Source organism: Cetorhinus maximus, chromosome 5 (genome assembly GCF_964194155.1).
Source record: "Cetorhinus maximus chromosome 5, sCetMax3.hap1.1, whole genome shotgun sequence".
Lineage (NCBI taxonomy): Eukaryota > Metazoa > Chordata > Chondrichthyes > Lamniformes > Cetorhinidae > Cetorhinus > Cetorhinus maximus.
Genome location: NC_135883.1, coordinates 143,402,067 through 143,423,204, shown reverse-complemented (window position 1 = coordinate 143,423,204; position 21,138 = coordinate 143,402,067). Strand labels below are relative to the sequence as shown.

At 46.0% G+C, this 21,138-nt stretch overlaps 1 protein-coding gene across 1 annotated transcript in view; it reads right to left on the bottom strand.

Moving 5' to 3' along the window:
• The window catches only part of slc16a10 (solute carrier family 16 member 10), a 130,955-nt gene that overhangs the window by 28,212 nt on the left and 81,605 nt on the right, over positions 1-21,138 (bottom strand). The window contains exons 2-3 of the mRNA XM_078542608.1: positions 16,263-16,407; positions 7,826-8,252 (exon numbers count right to left, since the gene is read on the bottom strand). Of these exons, the coding sequence (XP_078398734.1) occupies positions 7,826-8,252; positions 16,263-16,407 (572 nt within the window). The remainder of the gene's footprint in view (positions 1-7,825; positions 8,253-16,262; positions 16,408-21,138) is intronic.

Here is a 21,138-nt window from a genome sequence, read left to right as displayed (position 1 = left end):
CATTGTTGATGTCCCCTTTCATTACTTTACTGATGATGGAGAGTAGACTAAAGGGGTGGTAATTGGCCGGGTTGGATTTGTCCTGCTAAAAGGAACAGTAGCAACATGGATACGGAATTGACTGAGTGACAGGAGAGTAGTGATTAATGGATGTTTTTCGGGCTGAAGGAATGTTTGTCATGTAGTTCCCCAAGGGGTCAGTGTTGGCACCCTAGCTTTTCCTGACCGTGGCATACAGAGAACAATTTCAATATTTGTGGATGATATGAAACTTAGAAGCATTGTGAACTGTGAGCAGGGTAGTTCAGAACTTCAAAAGGACATAGACAAGTTGGTGGAATGGGCCGACAGGCGGCAGATGATGTTCAATGCAGGGAAATGTGAAGTGATTCATTTTGGTGAGAAGAACATGGAGAGACAATATAAGGGTACAACTCTAAAGGGGTTGCAGGAGCAGAGGGACCTGGTGTATATGTGCATAAGTCATTGAAGGTGGCAGGACAGGTTGAGAACGCAGTTAATAAAGCATACAGAATCCTGGGATTTATTAATAGGGGCATAGAGTACAAGAGAAAGGAGGTTCTGTTGAACTTGTGTAAAGGCACTCCTTCAGCCACAGCTGGAACATTGCGCCCAGTTCTGGATGTTGCAATTTAGGAAGGATGTGAAGGCATTGGAGAGAATGTGGAAAAGATTCACAAGAATGTTTGCAGTGGTGAAGAACTTCAGTTATCAGGATAGATTGGAGAAGTTGTGACTGTTTTCGTTAGAGAACAGGCGGCTGAGAGGAGATTTGATAGAGGTATTCAAAATGATGAGGGGGAAAGAGTGGATGGGGTAGATGGGGACAAACTGTTGCCACTATGAAAAGATTGAGAATGTGAGGACACAGATTAAAAATAATTGGCAAAAGAAGCAAAAGCGATATGAGGAAAAAAACTTTTTCATGCAGCGAGTGGAATGCATTGCCTGAGAGTGTGGTGGAGACAAGTTCAATCGAAGCATTCAAAAGGGAATTAGATTGTCATCCATAAAGGAAGAATGTGCCAGGTTATAGGGAGAAAGTTGGTCAAAGGCATGAAGGGAATTGCTCATTCGGAGATCTGGTGCAGAGCCCAGAAAGCAAGGTTAAAATTGGTTCTTAAGTGTTCACATCCTGGAGTGGTGCTTGAACCATACTTTGTTTCAATGATGACTCTGGATTGAGGCAGCATTAATGAGGTGTATTTATTGTCCCTCCCTAATTGAAGATACTGGTGACGGTGAGCCCACAAATGATACCCGGTAGGAAATTTCAAGATATTTGAGCAATGATGAATGAATGGCAGTACATGAAGTCAGGATAGCCTGCAGTTTGGAGGTGGATTTGAGTTGGTATTCTCATGATGCTGCTGCTCATTCTCTTCCCAGGGGTGGAGGTTAGAGGGGAGCGAAGAGTCATTAAGCTTGGGTGTGCTGCTGCACTGCATCCTGTAGACTGCTCTGTCCTAGATGATGATCCAGGTGACTGGTATTTCTATACTTCTGACTTGAGTCAGATAGATGTTGGATAGGCTTTAAGCAGGCAGGAGGTGAGCCACTTGTTAAAGAGTACCCAGCCTCGTCACTGTTTTTGTAATGAGAGTGTCGTTAAGACTGGCTCAGTTAAGCTTCTGGTCAATAGCAGGCTATACAACATTGATAAAGGGGAAATTGGCTATTGGGTTGTGCCACTGAAGGTCAAGTGGAGAAAGTTGGAGTCTCTCTTGTTTGAGATAGTCATTGCCTGACCTGACTGTTACCTGCCACGTGTCAGTCTAAGCCATGTTATAGGCTGGAATGGGTTGCTTCATTATAGGTGGTGTTGTAGATGGACCCAGCACTGTGGAAACATCAGCGAACAAACCCACTCCTGACTTTGTGATGGAGAGAAGGTCATTGATGAATCAGCTGAAGGTGGTTGGTCTAAAGATACTTCCCTGAGGATCCCCCTGCAGTGAGGTCCTGGGATTGCGAAGGCTGGCTTTTAAAGGCCACAAACGCCTTCCTTTGTATCAGGGTTGATTCAGGCAACTGGATGGTTTCCTACTGATGCACAGATGGACAGATTCTCAAAGCTCCTTGGGTCAGGCCTCAGGGTTAGCCCCACTAGCTCCCTTCTGCCAATTCTATGTTTCAGGTGCCATGGCAGAAACCTGATTGCAGGGAGCCCCAGGAAAGACAGGCGTGGATTTGGGAGGTAACACGTTCAAGGGCATTAGGAGATGGGGCTGTAATTTACAAGGATGGAGGGGTCAGGGGCTATTGTTTTTTTGGAGGGGAAGGGGGTGGTGACAGTAGAATGGAAGCGGAGTGGGGGAGAGTGGAATGTTATCAGGCACATGCCTTTAACATCCCATGGTGGCTCACACATTTAAATATATAGGAGAGCTGAGACTAAAACTAAGGAGGGATAAAAATCGAGATGGTTGCTCGTCTGATATGCGAACATTAAAAGAACCATAAATGCTTTGCACAAAGTACCAATTCTGACACCCTATTGCCAAGGGGTGGCTGCTGTTGGCACTTTTGAACTTGAAACCTTCCTTCCCAACTTTAATTTATGCTCTAAGCTATAAGTAAAGGTATTTTTCAAAGTATTGTTGGACTAGATGGCATTATCAACTACAGGCTACTGTAGGGTTGCCAACTCTGGTTACATGTATTCCTGAAGGTTTCCTCACATTACCTCCTGCTCCCAACCGGCCCACGCTCTGCTATTGGGTGTTCGAGAAATTCATCCCGCCACACTGTCTTCCTACACCAATTAGCAAATTGACTTATTATCTGGCTGGTTTCTTGACTATCAGTTAAAAAGCTGTTTGACTCACTACCAATATTTTCATAATAAGAAGAGTGTACATAATTTTTTTTTGATGTTTTTTTTTCATTTCTAAGTGGCCCTATGAATTTTCTACCGAATTGCTCAGAGCAGCGTCCTGGAGATTTCAAGAAATCCAGGGCAATCCTGGAGGGTTGGCAACCCATGGGGCAATTTGCTTGGCTCTGGCACAAGTTGTCAGTTTCATTGCTTTTATTTAGTGGGACAATAGGAATTTGAGTTGCCTACTCAGATGTTACTTGACCTTACATAAATGTACTTATGCAGATGCCCTGACTATTAATTTATGACTATTAAAAGTGGAAAACATTGGACAAAAAGTACAGAAGAGACAGACGCTAATGTATTTATCATCCAAGTACAGCAGATGTAATCATTTCCAGGCAGCCGACAACTTATCAACATCACATGAGCACATTAAGGCTGGGCCAAACTTGAGCAAGAGTGAAATGTAACACTAACATAGATATAGACACGATGACTCAGCTGGTTGAGGCAGTTGGTACGGTGAGGCAAGGTCTGTTTCAATGCTCAGTCCTGTGCTAAATGGGCAGATTTAAGGGAGGGTTGTAATTAGAAACGCTGATAATGTATTTCAACGCCCCTTAGGTTAAAGACACAAAGTTCTTGAACACTATCTTGCAGTTTCTCTTGGAAGTGTGTGTGTGTGTGGTCAGTGACATCTGTAGAAGTGGATAGGACCAGAATGGTTAATCAGCTGTGCTCAAGGAGCCTGAATTATTTTCTGTAGCAAAACAGGACTTCCACACATACTACCAAACCAGCACCCACATTAACCTCCCTGTAACCAGGGTCTAGCTTTTAAAACTCACTTCAGAATCTAGTCTACTTTATCCCCTGCTTATGCATGCTCGTCCTTCGTTCTATTTCACAATTAGATTGGAAGCTTGAAGCAGGCACTTCTGATCCCTTCAGCTTCTCAAGTCACAAAACCAAGACTTCTGGAAATATTCTGTCACATGTTGCACCATTTTATCCTGTCAAACCTTTCTTCATAAAAAGGATTCAGGCAGACAGTAGGTTAGATTTTGTTACATTGACACATTGCAACTTTTTTGCAACAACATTGCAATGTCAAACTATCGCACAGTGTTCATTGAGAAACTTACAGGAATGTAACAAATTTGACAGAAAGACTGCAATAACTTTCTGGTACTGTTACTAGGGTTATGTTTCTCCCAATTGAAAACTGAAAAGTGCCCAACTTTTGTAGTTAAGGATGCATTAATTCCAAGCTCAGAAATCACATATTTCAGAGCCACATGTCCCTGCCATTTTAACAGTGGGTTATTAATCACTAGGTAAAATTAGATTCTTAAGAGATTAGAAAGTGTAGATATACAAAGGGACCTGGGTGTCCTTGTCCATAAGTCACTGAAAGCTAACATGCAGGTGCAGCAGGCAATTCGGAAGGTTAATGGAATGTTAGTCTTTATCAAAAGAGGGTTTGAGTACAGGAGTAGTGAAGTCTTGCTTCAATTGTATAGAAGCTTGGTTAGACCGCACCTGGAGTGCTATGTGCAGTTTTGGTCTCCTTACCTCAGAAAAGGATATTATTACCAAAGAGGGAGTGCAATGAAGGTTCAGACTTGTCCGGGGATAGAGGGACTGTCTTATGAAGAGAGATTGGGGAAACTGGGCCTGTATTCTCTAGAGTTTCGAAGAATGAGAGATGATCTCATTGAAACCTACTAAAATACTTAAAGGAATAGACAGGGTAGATGCAGGTAAGATGTTCCCCCTGGCTGGGGAGTCTAGAACCAGGGGACACAATTTCAAAATGAGGGGGAAGCCACTTAGGACTGAGATGTGGAGAAATTTCTTTTACTCAGAGCGTTGTGAATCTTTGGAATTCGCTACCTCAGAGGGCCATGGAAGCTCAGTTATTGAGTATGTTCAAGGTAGAGGTCGATAGATTTCTGATACAATAACGTAAAAAGTTATGGGGATAGTGTGGGTAAAAGGCATTGATGTATTTGATCAGCCATGATCGTATTGAATGGCAGAGCCGGCTTGATGGGCTGAATGGTCTTCTCATTTTCCTATATTCCCGAGGAATAATGGAGGTGCATATAATGTTGAGGGGTCTAAACACAGTGGAGAGAAGGAACCTATTTCCATGACCATTGTGGCCAATAGCCAGGCACATAGTTTTAATGTAATTTGTGGAAGGATTAGAAGAAAGCCAAGGAGTAATTTTTGCACCCAGTGTGTGGTGGGGATCTGGAACTCTCTGTCTGAGAGGCAGAAGCCCTCAAAGATAAAAAAAAACTTTGACATACACTTGAAATGCGGTAACCTACAGGGCTACTGACCAAGAGTTGGAAGCTGGGATTCAACCGGATTACTCCTTTTCAGTTGGCACAGACATGATGGGCTGAATGGCCTCCTGTTGTCCCGTAAGGTAGGTTAACCTTTGTTAGTGCCTCATTCTGTTTAGATGCTGACAGATCTGCTGCGGCTTCCAGTAGTTTGTTTTTATGTAAAATTTCCAACATTTACCCCTTCAGGTCCTGGTCTTATTCTGGCATTAATCACCACGCTGCCCAAGCACTCATCAACAGAACTATTCAGCAAGCACCGATCTTTTCACTGTTCCATTAGCTCGAGTTCCTATTTGCACCAGTAACACCATTAACAACACAACTGACGCCACATGACAAGCCAATATGCCATGAAAGCAGTTTATGGGCATCACTGGAAGTATTAGGGCTTGAAATATCATTCTGGTACCAGTTACAGCTGAACAGGTTTGACCAACCCATTTCAGTCTTCCCCTAGCCCCTAGCTCAATTTTAAACCCCCAACTGCTTTGCCTTTGGTCTTCTGATGGTCACGACACTTCTTCAGCTGTTCATTTGCTCAACTTTCATCTCTCCCTTAGATGCCCTTGTCCCCAGCAATATTGTTAACATCTCCAATTATTGCCACTGTCCACTAGATAATATGCAAAGGAACCAGGTGCTAGCATTTGCAACACTTTTCTATGATATAATTCAGCAAATACTCAAACGGCTGGGTGCGGATGTAGTTGGAAGAAAGGTAAATTTTACTTGACCACGTTTTTATTAAAGGGGACCTTCTTTTGTTCTACTTAAATATCTTAACTAAACTCAGGCCCCTCTAATCAAAATATCTTGTTTGGACACAGAAGAGTTCCTGCCTTTTGGAATCTCGCCAGGCGGCATGAAGACTGCAACCTGGAGGGATTCCTCCCAAGCCTGCTCTCACATTAGATTGGATAGCCATATGCACACTGGTCTTTCATCTTTTCAAAATAAACATTCTGCTTTTCTATTCTTTCTACTGGTGAGGTGAGGAACCCACCAAGCAATGTGTTTCTTTTCTGTTTGCTATCTATGCAAGCATTTTTTTTTTATTCATTCAAAGGATGTGGGCTTCGCTGGCTGGGACAGCATTTATTGCCCATCCCTAGCTGCCCTTGAGGAGGTGGTGGTGAGCTGCCTTCTTGAACCACTGCAGTCCATGTGGTGTAGGTACACCCACAGTGCTGTTACAGAGGGAGTTCCAGGATTTTCACCCAGCGACAGTGAAGGAGTGGCAATATATTTCCAAGGCAGGATGGTGAGTGACTTGGAGAGGAATTTCCAGTTGGTGGCATTCCCATCTATCTGCTGCACTCGTCCTTCCAGATGGTAGTGGTCGTGGGTTTGGAAGGTGCCGTCTAAGGGGGCTTGGTGAATTCCTGCAGTGCATCTTGTAGATGATACACACTGCTGTTACTGTGCTTCGGTGGTGGAGGGAGTGAATGTCTATGGATGTGGTGCCAGTCAAGCAGGCTGCTTTGTCCTGGATGGTGTCAAGCTTCTTGAGTGTTGTGGGAGCTGCACTCATCCAGGCAAGTAGGGAATATTCCATCACACTCCTGACTTGTGCCTTGTAGATGGTGGGCAGGCTTTGGGGAGTCAGAAGGTGAGTTACTTGTCACATGATTCCTAGCCTCTGACATGCTCATGTAGCCACAGTATTTATATGGCTAGTCCAGTTCAGTTTCTGGTCAATGGTAACCCCCAGGATGTTGATAGTGGGGGATTCTGTGATGGTAATGCCATTGAACATCAAGGGGCGATGTTAGATTCTCTCTTGTTGGAGATGGTCATTGCCTGACACTTGTGTAGCGTGAATGTTACTTGCCACTTGTCAGCCCAAGCCTGGTTATTGTCCAGGTCTTGGTGCATTTGAACATGGACTGCTTCAGTATCTGAGGAGTCACGAATGGTGCTGAACATTGTGCAATCATCAGTGAACATCCCCACTTCTGACCTTATGATGGAGGGAATGTAATTTATGAAGCAGCTAAAGACGGTTGGGCTGAGGACACTACCCTGAGGAACTCCTGCAGTGATGTCCTGGAGCTGAGATGACTGACCTCCAATAACCATAACCATCTTCCTTTGTGCTAGGTATGGCTCCGACCAGCGGAGAGTTTTCCCCCTGATTCCCTTTGACTCCAGTTTTGCTAGGGCTCCTTGATGCCACACTCGGTCAAATGCAGCCATGATGTTAAGGGTAGTCACTCTCACCTCACCCCAGGAGTCCAGCTCTTTCATCGATGTTTGAACTTAGGCTGTAATGAGGTCAAAAGCTGAGTGGCCCTGGTGGAACCCAAACCTGGCCCCGCAGTACTTCAAATTTAAATTTTCATCCCTGCATTCAAATCCCTCCATAACCTTTTGATTTTCTTCACACTACAATTGGCAGCCATGCCTTTAGCTACCTCAGTCCCATGGTGTAGGACCTTTTCACCCCTCCTCTCCTTTAGGATGCATCTTAGAACATGCATCTTTGACCAAGCTTTTGTCCTAACATCTTCTTGTGGGTCAAATTTTGATTGAATTTGTTTGTGAACACTCCTGTGAAATGTTAAAGGTGACACATAAATGCAAGTTGATTTTGTGTTGTAAGGAAATAGGAAATACTTACAAGATGCACATAAGGCACAAAGTATCCAAAGAGTGCAGCTGGGATTCCAAAAGCCCAGATGCGATATCCTAGGAATTTCCATATCTTCACATTGAAAATTTTTTTTACATTGAGTTTTCGTCTTGAAGAGTTACTGTGGCTGCTCACTGGGATGAGGGGTTTATAAGTAAATCCAACCAGGAACAGCACAAACATGAAGGCACTGAGGATACGCAACGTATGGCTGAGTCCAATCTTTGGCAGCAACTGTTTCAAGAGCAAGGGTAAGACTATGGTGAAGACACTGCTGCCAGCTGTGACGATCCCGTTCACCAGGCCCAAGCGCTGTTTGAAGTAATGTCCGAGAATCACTAGAGATGGTTGATAGGCAAATGAAGAACCACAGCCAAATACGATTCCATATGTGAAATACATGGGCTCGAGAGACCTGCATTTGACACAAAGTGGAGTGGTGGGCAGTTGTTGGGGGTGTGAGGGGTCGGGGGTGGGGGGGGAAAAGAGTGGAAAAAATGTAAGTTGTAAGTGAGCTTTGAAGTTGCAAGCAAAACTACACAAACATACAATGCACTGTATTCTGTGGCTTATACCATGGCATTCATACAACTTAAAAAATCAGAGACAATACATCAGGGATGTACATTAGCTGCTGAGAACTTAGCAGCTGAATAAAAGGTTAAGCTTTTGCTTAAGAAAAATACTCCAATACCATGTGATCAACTGGGCATGAAAGCATTGTTAAAGATCACACATTTCAAAACAAATCTCAAGCACTTTTGAGAGTTCCTGCACTCTGATTCCAACCCTTGCTCCATGGCTCTCCTCTCATTTTGGTCTAAGTAATAAGCTTCCCACAGCTGAGAGGCAGGTGCCTGGTGCAGCAGCATTAATACAGGCCGAGGAGAAGCTCAATCAATCATTCAGATCTATGGGAACAGCCTAAGGAGGGGGCTTCTTCTTGCTTCTTTTCCTCATGGGGATGGATGCAACTCAACACCACTATGAATTCAATGCAGCTAATGATTCACAACGTCTACACTTTGCAACTGATATCAATACTTGGGTTAGGTCATGAAGGGTGGACCACTGAGCTGGACAATGGGGGGAGGTATTAAAGAAGGATGTTGTGGTTAACTCTTTTAAAGACTCTAAAGAAGATGAGGAGTGATAATATGTCATCGTGGTTACTGTCAAAGGATGCTGTCTAGGATTTTGGTTAGGACTGTTTTAAGGTTGTGAGGAGAGAGCAGCTGGAGTGGATGTTCTCAAAGACCCTGACAAGAGCTCCTGCATTAATCTTTTTTCTTTTTATCTCCCAATAATGAGAAATAATGTTTCTATAGCCTCAGAAAGACAGAAAAAAGATAGTGGCACAGAAGCAAAATACCACAGATTATGGAAACCGGAAATAAAAACAGAAAATGCTGGGAAAACTCTGCAGGTCTGGCAGCATCCGTGGAGAGAGAAACAGAGTTAACATTTCAGCTGATCATCAGAACTCCATCGACCAGAGACATTAACTCTGGGCAGAATCGTCCCAGGTTTGCACTGAGTGCTGTAGTGGGTGGGAAAAAGGACGTTTTATCCGCCAGCTGCAATGGCAGCTTTTCATGCCATATCGTCCCAATCCCGGTGGTGGTCTCCGATTTGCCCACCACATCGCCACCTCGCCACTTCCTCATGCTGGGCTCCATATTTAAACTGCAGCCGTGTACACACCTCTGTTTCCAGCCCAGGGCTACTGCACAGAAGATGTGGCCCCGAAAGGCAAGACGACTGCAGCACCACTTCCCCCCACCCTGGTTTCTTGACGTGTCCCTCAAGCGCCTTCCGGATGCCATGGAGGCTCGCTGTGATGTCATCTAACCCCACTCTGGGCGAAGACCAGCAAGCGAGCTGCATGGGAGGCAGTGGCATCGGTGGTCAGTGCCAACACCCTGCAAAAAGAGGACAGCCACCCAGTGCAGGAAGAGGATGAATGGTCTCATCCATTCTGCCAGGGTAACTCACTCTTCTCATCACTCTCAACGCGTACACTCACAAACCCATCACACATCCACAGGGATCTCACACCTCAAGGGACAACACCACAACTCTCCACCAGGCTCATATCCTCTGGAGCGCACATCCTCATCCTGCCCAGGGCTCCGCTCACCACACAAACATTTCACACGGTGCCACGTGTCCCGCTCACACTCTCCACCTGTTTTCATATCGGAGAAGGTGGCTCACAACAGCAGGGAGAGGTCACAGACTGGGGGTGGAGTGGCCCACATTAGGCCCCTCACTCACTTTGAGGAACATGCCATCGTGCTGACTGCTGAGGATGTGGACCATGTGCCTACAGCAACTGAGGTCGGCAGCAAACTCCCACAAGGATCCTGCACATCATCCTTTTATCAACACAATTGTGAGTGTGCTCTCTCTCCTGTTTTTGACTCTACTGCCATGCATTAATTCTCTACTTTGGTTCACTGGGAGCTCTGCCAAGCAACCAACACCCTCAGTCAGCCAGTCCCTCAGCTCCATCCATGTCCTCACCTCCAGCCAAGAGGACACCCCCTCCATTGAAGAGCTGGAAATAAGCTGCCTGGAAGACCCGTCACAGCGCTTACCCACACCCTCCACCAGCGCAGAGACACACACCTCGGTGGGACCTAGATCTAGAGCAGGCTCAGGTTTACAATCTGGTGATCACCGCACGGACGTGTGCCTGCAGCAGGAGGAGGCAGGTTCAGCCGAGCTCCCCGGCACTGGGAGGACTGTTGGGGAGGAGGCATCTGTGAGGTCCGAGTCAGATGACGAGCCTCTGGATTTGGCCTTCCAGCTCATCGTGGAGAATCAGCAGAAGGTGGGGGAACATCACTCAGAGCTGTTGGGAAACCCTCAGAGTGGCAAGCAAGTCGGAGGAGCGCATCCACCTGCTCTCTGATGAAGTGGTGCCCGCATATAGAGGTCTCCATTGGAAGGATGGTGGACGCCATGGAGACCCTGGTGGAGCAGAATGTGGAGATGTGTACAGACCTGCACTCCATCGCAGTAGCCATGGGTGAGTCCCAGCAGTGGCAATGTGAAGGGAAAACTGGGCACCTTGGCATCCCTCCAGGTGCTCCCTTCCCCTCAAAGAGTCAGGCTGGGCCCTTGGGCAGCAGAAGGAAGGAGGAGCGGCTACTGGACACCCCGGGTCATCCACTCAGGAACCTCAGAGTCTGTGCGATCCCTCCGAGTCCCCTTTGCCTGTCACCGCAGAGGGAGCAGCTGGTCCACAGGAGGACAGCCGAAGCAAACCAGGGCCCTCAAAGCCTCAGCTCTCCAGAGGACCCACGCCGAAGTCATCGGAGATAACAGAGCCAACCATTGCACAGGCTGTCTCCATCCCTGCTGATGTCAGGGCAGCACCTAGAAGAAGTGGTAGACCGAGAAAAGTCAAGAAATTCTGATCACAAGTGGTTGCACGGATGAACATATTTTAAGACCATAAGACGTAGGAGCAGAAGTAGGCCATTGGGCCCATCGAGTCTGCTCCATCATTCAATGAGATCATGGCTGACCTGATAATCCTCAACTCACAATCCCCATAACCCTTAACTCCCTTACTGATTAAAAATCTGTCTATCGCCGCCTTGAAAATTCTTAATGACCCAGCCGCTACAGCCCTCTGTGGTAAAGAATTAACTACCCTCAGAGGAGAAATCCCTCCTCATCTGTGTTTTAAATGGGTGCCCCCTTACTCTGAGATTATGCCCTCTGGTCCAAAACTCTCCCACAAGGGGAAACAACCTCTCAGCATCTACCCTGTTAAGCCCCCTAAGAATCTCATATGTTTCAATAAAGTCGCCTCTCATTCTTCTAAACTCCAATGAGTACAGGCCCAACCTACCCAACCTCTCCTCATAAGAAAATCCCTCCACACCCGGGATCAACCTAGTGAACCTTCTCTGGACTGCCTCTAATGCTAGTATATCTTGTCACTTGTCAGTATATTTTGTCACTTTATAATCTGAAAATATATTGACTTTCACTGAATAATGTGTAATGGTGTCTTTCAGCTTCATTTACAGGCTTCGCGAGTCCTCCCTCTGCATCCCCACGACCCCAATTCAGCTGCACGCAGCTGGCCCACGAGTGATTCTGGAGGGAGAAGTGTGTGTGGCAGGGCCTTTCGGAGCCTCGTGCAAGCACTGTCCCACACACACGGATCCTCCCCATATCACGCTCATCTCAATGTCCTGAGCATTTTCAATGCTGCCTGCTGGGGTTCTCTTTGCCATCTGACCTGAGCTGCATCTTCACCCACCCACTGATCACACTCCCATGCAGTACCTGTGTCCGCCCAACACAAGGCTTTCGATTTTAGAAGCTTGGTTCTTGTAAAGTATGTCTTTAACTCCCCATCCTTTTCCCTCCCCAGTCACACGTTCTGTCCCCCGTCACTGTTGACTCCCCCGGCATCACTTTCCACCTCCCCACCGTCACCTGCCAGCTAGCACCCTTTTCTTTCCGGGATGCCCAGGTGAACTTGCATGTTCCTTACCTTCCCGAGAATCCCACTCCCATCCACATTGACCTCACCGACCTTCTCCTTGCCAACTCCAGGGTCCGCGTCTGCCTCAGAGTCCCCACTAACCACCCTCACCATCCCTTCTACCGTTACCATCGCACCCTCACCCTCCCACCCTACTGGCTCACTCTGCCCCCTCTCATTCTCACCATACCCTACTACCAACAGCCACGCTCATTTCACTCCCAGGAGGCAGTCATCGACTCCACAGAACCCTCCCTCGCTCATTCACCTGGACTTCCACCCACGACCTCTGCCGGATTCATTCCCCCCATCCCCCCTCCGCTGGACTTCTTCCCCCACCCAAAGTCCTTCTCTTACATCTTCCTCCCCTGTTGCCACATTCTCCCCTGTTACACCCTCCTTACCTCCAGACTCACTGCCTTCCCACACAACCTCACCCCCCTCCTACATCATAATTCCCCCCCTCCCAACGTCACCACACATGCCCCCCCCCCATTTCAGTACAACTTCCTCTCCCAGTCAAATGTAGACTTTCCTCTCCCACTCTCAGCCCCTCGACAATCATCTGTAGCAGACCATTGCCAAGACACTGGTGTCCCGAAGCAGACCCTCAACAGTGACCTTCCACCTTCCGTGAACTGCTTCACGGCACAGCTATGTCCACATACATCCACCCAAAACGCAATGCACATGTTCCTCCAAGGTCCGGTTGATGTAGGGCTCCAGCATCTGTTGCTCCTCGGATGTCTGCAATGTGAGCAAGGCCCTGACAGTAAGTCACGACTTCTCCAGAGGTCCCCAGTATCACAGATGCAAGTTTTCAGCCAGTTCGGTTCAGTCCACATGATAGAGAAACAGCTGAAGGCACTGGATACTGCAAAGGCTATGGGCCCTGACAATATTCCAGCAATAGCACTGAAGACTTGTGCTCAAGAACTTGCTGTGCCCCTAGCCAAGCTGTTCCAGTACAGCCATAACACTGAAATCTAACTGGCTATGTGGAAAATTGCCCAGATTATGTCCTGTACACTAAAAGCAGGACAAATCCAACCCGGGCAATTACCGATCCATCAGTCTACTCTCGATCATCAGTAAAGCGATTGAAGGGGTCATCAGCAGTGCTATCAAGCAGCAATTGCTTAGCAATAACCTGCTCACTGATTCCCAGTTTGGATTCTGCCAGGGTTACTCAGTTTTTGACCTCATTACAGGCTTCGTTCAAACATGAACAAAAGAGCTGAACTCCTAAGGTGAGATGAGAGTGACTGCCCTTGACATCAAGGCAGCATTTGACCGAGTGGGGCATCAAGGAGCCCTAGCAAAGCTGGAGTCAATGGAAATCAGGGGGAAAACTCCCACTGGTTGGAGTCATACCTAGCACAAAGGAAGATGGTTGTGGTTGTTGGATGTCAGTCATCTCAGCTCCAGGACATCACTGCAGGAGTTCCTCAGGGTAGTGTCCTAGGCCCATCCATCTTCAGCTGCTTCATCAATGACCTTCCATCCATCATAAGGTCAGAAGTGGGGATGTTCGTTGAAGATTACACAATGTGCAGCACCACTCGTGTCTCCTCAGATACTGAAGCAGTCCATGTCCAAATGCAGCAAGACCTGGACAATAACCAGGCTTGAGCTGGCAAGTACCACCACCTTCTCAAGGGCAATTAGGAATGGGCAATAAATGCTGCTCTCGCCAGCGATGCCCACACCCCATAAAGGAATAATTTTTAAAAAAATGTTCTGCACCGGCATGTTCTTCCACCCCGACGTGGGCGGTATATTTGACATGGGAGGCGATTCCAATCTGCAGAGCTTATAATGGCATGTAGATTAATTAAAATGAAGTTCCAACATCTGGTGGCGGGACAGCAGCCCACCACTGACGGGTGGAATGGATGATTGCAAACAGGTTTCACCACAGCCTGTAACCAATTGTTGGCCTTCCCGCCACATTGTCCGCTCACGCCTGTCACCAACAGGCATGGAAAATTCCGGCCTCTGTTTCTCTCTCCTCAGATACTACATGACCTGCTAACTATTTCTAGCATAAAAGCAAAATACTGTGGATGCTGGAAATCTGCAACAAAAACAAAGTGCTGGAAAGTCACAGCAGGTCTGACAGCATCTGTGGCGAGATGTGAAGAGTCATACAGACTCGAAACGTTAACTCTGTTTTTCTCTCCACAGATGCTGAGCTTTTCCAGCATTTTCTGTTTTTGTTTGTGACTATTTCTAGCATTTTGTTTTTAATATTATGATCTCCCTAGAGACCAGCATATTTTTTTATTAAAGTAGACAAAATTCAAAATCCCAGTTATTTACCAAAAGAATAACGCTCCAAGTTTCCATGGTTTAAAACAGGAATTTTTTTTACTATACTATGCAAACACTAAATATTATATTTTTTATACTCTAACTCATGTTAATTCTGAATGTTAAACTTGAATTAAGAGGCAAATTGTCAAATATAAACTATAAATTGCAGATACAGCGGAGATGGATCTTACAAATTGGCTCTCAGACCTCACACACAAATCACAAAGTCCCTCAAACTGTCTTTCTCATGAAGAATTTCAGCTGCTCTTCTTCCAGGATTTAGCCTGATCCCCAGCCGACAACAGTGCACCACCAACTTGAGTTCCACAGGAACTATCTTTACCACGAGTGGCACACACGTCTGCAGAACCTGCTCCACTTGGTCTAGATGGGGTCGGCCCACCGATGTTAACTTCCAGTAACTGAAACAGCTGCAGCGACTTATTCTTGGCTCCTGGATCCGGACAATGCCTTCTTCAGTCTTCGCCAGCTTGCCTGTACCGTCCCAGTGGACTCGCCAACTGCTACAGCCCAGCTTGGACTGATCTGTGTCCTTTTATATCTTTTAAACAGGTTCAGTTTGTCAGGAGTTTTGGTTTCCAAACCACAGTTTGTTTTTGTTTCCTTAAAAACTGGGAGCTTCCTTTCCGTGTTTGCCTGTCCCATCTGCATTCCCTTTTCAGCTCATTTTCTGTTTTATTAGGGTCAGCCTCGAAAGCTACAAATTAAATTTAAAAACACAGATTCCTTCACAATGTAAAAGAGCCGATGTCTTGGATTTGTGGGGGAGAGTGCTTCAAGGTATCCTTCCATGGGACGTTATTACAAGCCCATTCTAACCCAAACCTAAGACAGTGAAATCATGTGGGGTGTCTGTGTGTGTGTCTGTGTGTGCGTCTGTGTCTGTGTGTGTGTGTGTGTGTCTGTGTGTGTCTGTGTGTTTGTGTGTGTCTGTGTCTGTGTGTGTGTGTCTGTGTGTGTGTGTGTGTGTCTCTGTGTGTGTGTGTCTGTGTGTGTGTGTCTGTGTGTGTGTGGTGGGGCCCGCACTCCCTACCCCGCAAACCAAACCCCACCACCGCCCTGACATTCCTTACCTGTGACCTGGGTCACTCCACAATCCTGGGACTCCAGTAGGTGTCTTTCCTGCAGCAGCCACTGCCTCCCCTGCAGCGCTGCTGAGTGTGAGAGCTGTCAGCCTCTGATTGGCTGGCAGCTCACGGCAGGTGAGACTTTCGTCTGCGGGGGTCTTGATTCCAGGGGAAGGCCTGCTGCTGGCCTCACCGCCGCCCGATCGGCTTGTGGTTTGATGGGCCTTCCCGAAAAGAGGCAGTGTGCGTCTCTCACCAGCTCTCCAGCGGGGAGGTGAGACCCCCCCCCCTCCCCCCACCCACCACCCCGCCAAAGCCTTAACAAGATTCTGCCCAATGTTTCCCAAAAGATTTTTTACTTCAACTTGTAATACATAGGCGAGCAGCCAATTTTAAAAATGCTCCTAAAAGCATTTGTTTAATTAAAGTAACTGTAGGAGCACTGCAGGGAACAAAAAGTTACCATAAATCAAAGCTACAAAACATTTGAAACATGCAGCTCAAAACTCACTTGACAAATGAACTTGCAATGAGCCCGATGAAGGCCACAGCAGCCCCAAATGTTGCAGTTTTCCTGCATCCATATAAGTCTGTGAAAACACTCACGATGGGAGAGCAGAAGAAAATCATTCCCATGGACATCGAACCTACCCATGCTGCAAAGAGAGAGGGAACACACATTAATAACATTCTATGCATTAAGCAATGTTTTTCTATCTGTGGCTTCTATTGTTTCCATCTCCGAGCATCCCAATATCTGGTATCAGCAAAGGGATACCCAACATGTTCTAGGCTATTCAATTCTCCCAAATTTTGGTAAGACATTTATTACAGCAGCACCCCAAAAATGAAGGTAAGTTCAATGCAACCGCCACCATTAACCTAAAACTTATGTCTTGCCTTTACGACCACAAACATTATCAAGGAGCTTCATGCAGAAGAGTGCGGGCACCAATTGTTAAAAATATTAAGAGAAATTAGCAGATGCACCATTGAGAAGTGAAGAGGTTTACTGAAGGAGTTCCAGAGAACAAGGCCCAGGTTCAGCCACTGAAGGATTAAGAAATGATGCCGAGTTAAAGGACAAGGGGTATGAGCAGTTTTGCAAGACAGGGGAAAGTTACAGAGATAGGTTGAGGTGAGGCAATGGCGATATTTGTGAATAAAGATGAGGATTTTGAATTTATGCTGTGGAAGACAGGGGTTGGGGGGCTGGCAGGGGCAGGAGGGGTAACCCAATTTACCGAGAGTGGGAACTTACGGGATCAAGTGGAATGCCAGTTTTACTCTCCACGGATTTCCTCTGGACCAATCAAGGGAAACTTGGGTCTTTTCTATCCAGGGCTTCTCACACCATCACAACTGCCCCCAGCAACTCCTTCTTGAAACACAAAGAATTCCCAATCCCAACCTCCCTCCCCTACACCAGTTACACCAATTGACTAAAATTCCCTCTGGTCCCTAGCAGCTGACTCCTGCCTCCCAAAATCCCGCCCTCACCCATCACCCTAACCATCAACCTCCTTGGCTTTTGGCAGGAGCCACGGTTGGCAAATTTAAACCAGACCCAGAAGTTAAGATAGGCCAGGCCTCACACTGACACTGTTATAGTCCTAGCCTCTTCCAATGATCCCCACACTCCCAGCCCAGGTGAGTACTGGGGCTACAACATGAGGCATGTAATAGGTAGGGCACATTTCAGCATGGCGTGCCTACTAAATGAGAGTCACAGCCTTCTGCTTTGCAGCAAGATTTCACTAGCCTCTGGCAATAGCTTCTTTTGAACAGAATGTGTGTGGCTGCCCCATTTCAGAAACAGTTCAAGGCACCTCCTAGCCCCCTAGAAAATGAGCAAACAGAATGTACAAGCAAAGAATACATGCAATTATGTAAACACAGTATGTACAACACACATATGGGACTTCCAAAACAAAATGTACCCTCACTCCATTGGCAAAATCCAAGTTATAGGTTGTGCTAAGATTGTCACTAATCTTTGACGTTATTGGCCGTGCATAAATGACAAATTTCTAGATTTTCATAAGTTACTTCGGAAAGACTGTCAACTAAACCAATTCAAAAGTCTGTGGTGGGTTTTCATCATATTGACATATTGGGAGATTATTCAAGCCCAGGTAAGTTTATGATTTATGACAAAGATGATTTGAAGTCATATAGCGCTGACCACATCACCAAATCGTCTCGGCGTCGTTCAGGCAATGATCATTATTGAAGTGTAGTAACTGTTACATCCCGAATGAGTCAGCCATTCTGTGCCAGCGCGCTTCACAGAAACAGTAATTAGGGAAAGAGGCTGCAATTTGTTTTGGCTGGTGCTTCATTGAGAGGGGGCTTGGCTAGGATGCTTTGGCATTATTTTTAAAATTAGGAACAGTCAGATGCTAGCGTTAACATGTCGGGGGTGGGTGGGTGGGTGGGTGGTGGCAGCAGCGTAGTTTGAGCTGTTTTCTGATGTATTCCCTCCCTCACCATCTTAACTTGTCTGATGGCAAGGCTGTCCACCCCAAAGCACAGTGGCTGTAATCTCCATGTCCAAATTGAGATTCCTTGCATAGCCAGGAGGAGCAGAGAGTCAGTGTCGGCGTATTGCAAACAAGTTAAGATCTTTTGGGCCTCATTCTCCGGGAGTTCACAGATCACTTTGGCTTCTGTGCACACCCCGATTCAAAGATCAGGGCTGATTTACTTTTACTAAGTAAAACCAGGCTAAATGATTTTGGCAAGCTGAGGGTGTGGGGGTGAAAGACGGGAAACAAGCAAATGGGTTGTTTTCATATCAATCATTCCTACGCCTCTTGGCATTATCCCAGAAATGCTGGCAATTTAAGGAAGCCCAACTTCCAAAAGCAAACCCAAAAACAGACAGAGGATTATTCAACCCGAGGCAAAGTGCAGACAGGAGAGTGAAGAAAACAAAACATGTCCATCAACTGGAGACACTTGCAAGAAGTCATTGGGAAACGTCTACTGCACTTGATCTGCTCTTTGCAATACCTTTAGAATGCAGGAGAACAACAAATATTAGTTATCCATGAAAGGCCAATTCCATGCGTAAATAGTACTAAATGTTTGCTTTTCCATCTCGATTGGGACATCAGATTAATAATTTATAACACATTATTTGTAGAATTTTCTGGTAATCAACTGCAAATATTTTCACAGTGCAAATAAGGACACCCACTTCTGTTTTCCATTCCCGTCCTGACAGGTTAAGCAACTCATGCTTCCAATTGCTTAATGGGCAAAAGTTGACACTCCGGTGTAGTGCTGAGGGAGTGCTGTGCTATCAGAGGTGCCATCTCTCAGATGAGGGGTCAAACTGAGGTCCCCATCCACCCTTTCAAGAGGGCATAAAAGGTCTCATGGCACTATTTCAAAGAAGAGCAAGTTATCTAGTGTCCTGGCAAATATTACTACCCTAAGCAACATCATTAAAACACACATCATCTAGTCATTATTGCAAATGTTTATGGCATCTTGCGGAGAGCAGATTGGCTGTCACAAATTTTACATTATGACAGTGACCATATTTCAAAAGTATTTAATTGGCTGCAAAGTGCATTGGGTCATCCTGAGGTTATGAAAGGTACTATATAAATGCAAGTTCTTTCCTTCTCTACTGAATTACCAGAATGCTCGTGTGGAGAATCTTCTCCCATCCTGCAGGTCCTACCCTCCCTTTTACCTCCTGCTGACCAGGCAAACTGAGGAGGTCAGGAACCCTGAGGTAGGACAGCGCGGAAAAGGGAGGGAGGTAGAGGCAAATCGTCAATTTGGGGATCGTGCCAAGAACAGGGCCTAATTCCCATTGAAATAACCTGGAGTCACTTGCTTGTTACCCATCTATTCTCACACTCCCTTGCCTCAACATCATTGTGCAGAAAAGCATTGGGCCTGAGTTTTATCTATTAAACACAGTCCTATCCAACAATGCTCCCTCATATCAACATCTCAAACAAATTATCCAATCACTTTATCTCATGAAGCAAAATGCAGCAGCCACTGGCATTCCGAGTTGAAAACAGAAAAATACTGAAAAAGCACTCAGCCAAGTTAGCCAGCATTTCAGGTGAATGGTTGGTAGGGTTATTATTTCAGGTTGAGGACCTTTCTGGATGACTTTACAGATGGCCAATTTTTGAGGAGGAGCAGAACTGTTGGAAAGGGGGGGTGGGGGGCAGGAAAGTAGGGGGAAAATTGGGTCTGTGTCACATGAACATCATTTGTCAACTTTTAAAACATTTAAATTTGTGGGATGCGAGCCCAGTTGACAAGACCGGTATTTATTGCCCATTCCTAGTGGTTTGACACAACCGAATGGCTTCCTAGGTCACCTCACAGGGCAGTTCGGAATCAGGTGCATTGGTGCGGGACTGGAGTCACATACAGATAAAGGACAGCAGGTTTCCTCCTCTAAAAGAAAAGTAGTTGAGCTTTTATAACAATCTGACAAACTTTGTCATCACTTTTGCTGATAATTCCAGTTTTGTTTCCCGATTTCCGTCAGCACCTTCCATCTACATTGGATGATGGACTTGCAGCATCTGTTGGGGATGGGGTGGCTTCATGTGGTATACTTTTGCTGATGGCTGAAGAGACTAATCTGAGAGAAGCAGGTTCTGCCCAAAATGCTGCATATGAAGCGAAGTGGTAACCGGGTGTCGTTGAGAGTTGTTGCTTTCGGTGTTGGCACCTGCTGCCAAACCGCTATAGCCACTGATCATCATAGCAGCACCCAGGTGATGTCACCATTTTCCTCTGTCTAGATTTATTTATCTTTTAAAAACAGGGTTCAAAGTGTCAATCTGCCATAGTGGGTTTTGAACTTATTCCCATGATTATTAGTTCTGAAGCATAACCAATACACTGTAATCATCGTTAATCCTCTCTTGTTCCCCACCTAAACAAAGACCATTCTCACCTGCCATATGCAGTGCCATAGCTCCAAGGGCCTGATCATTCTAAACTGAATTCAATCTAACCTTACGTTTTTCAGTGAAAGTCAAGTTCCAGTGCTCATCAATTTTCACTAGCTACAGTTCCAATAAAACCCTCATTCGTGGTTTTAGAATTTAAAACATTGGAGGCACTAATGTTGAGTAGCATTGCCCGGTAATAAACTTGCCGAATGCGTATATAATTGTCCAATGAATTTCACCATGGAAGGTGCTGAGGGAAATCTGAAAACAAAACTGGAATTATCAGCAAAAGTGATGACAAAGTTTGTCAGATTGTTGTAAAAGCTCAACTACTTTTCTTTTAGAGGAGGAAACCTGCTGTCCTTTATCTGTATGTGATTCCAGTCCCGCACCAATGCACCTGATTCCGAACTGCCCTATGAGGTGGCCTAGGAAGCCATTCGGTTG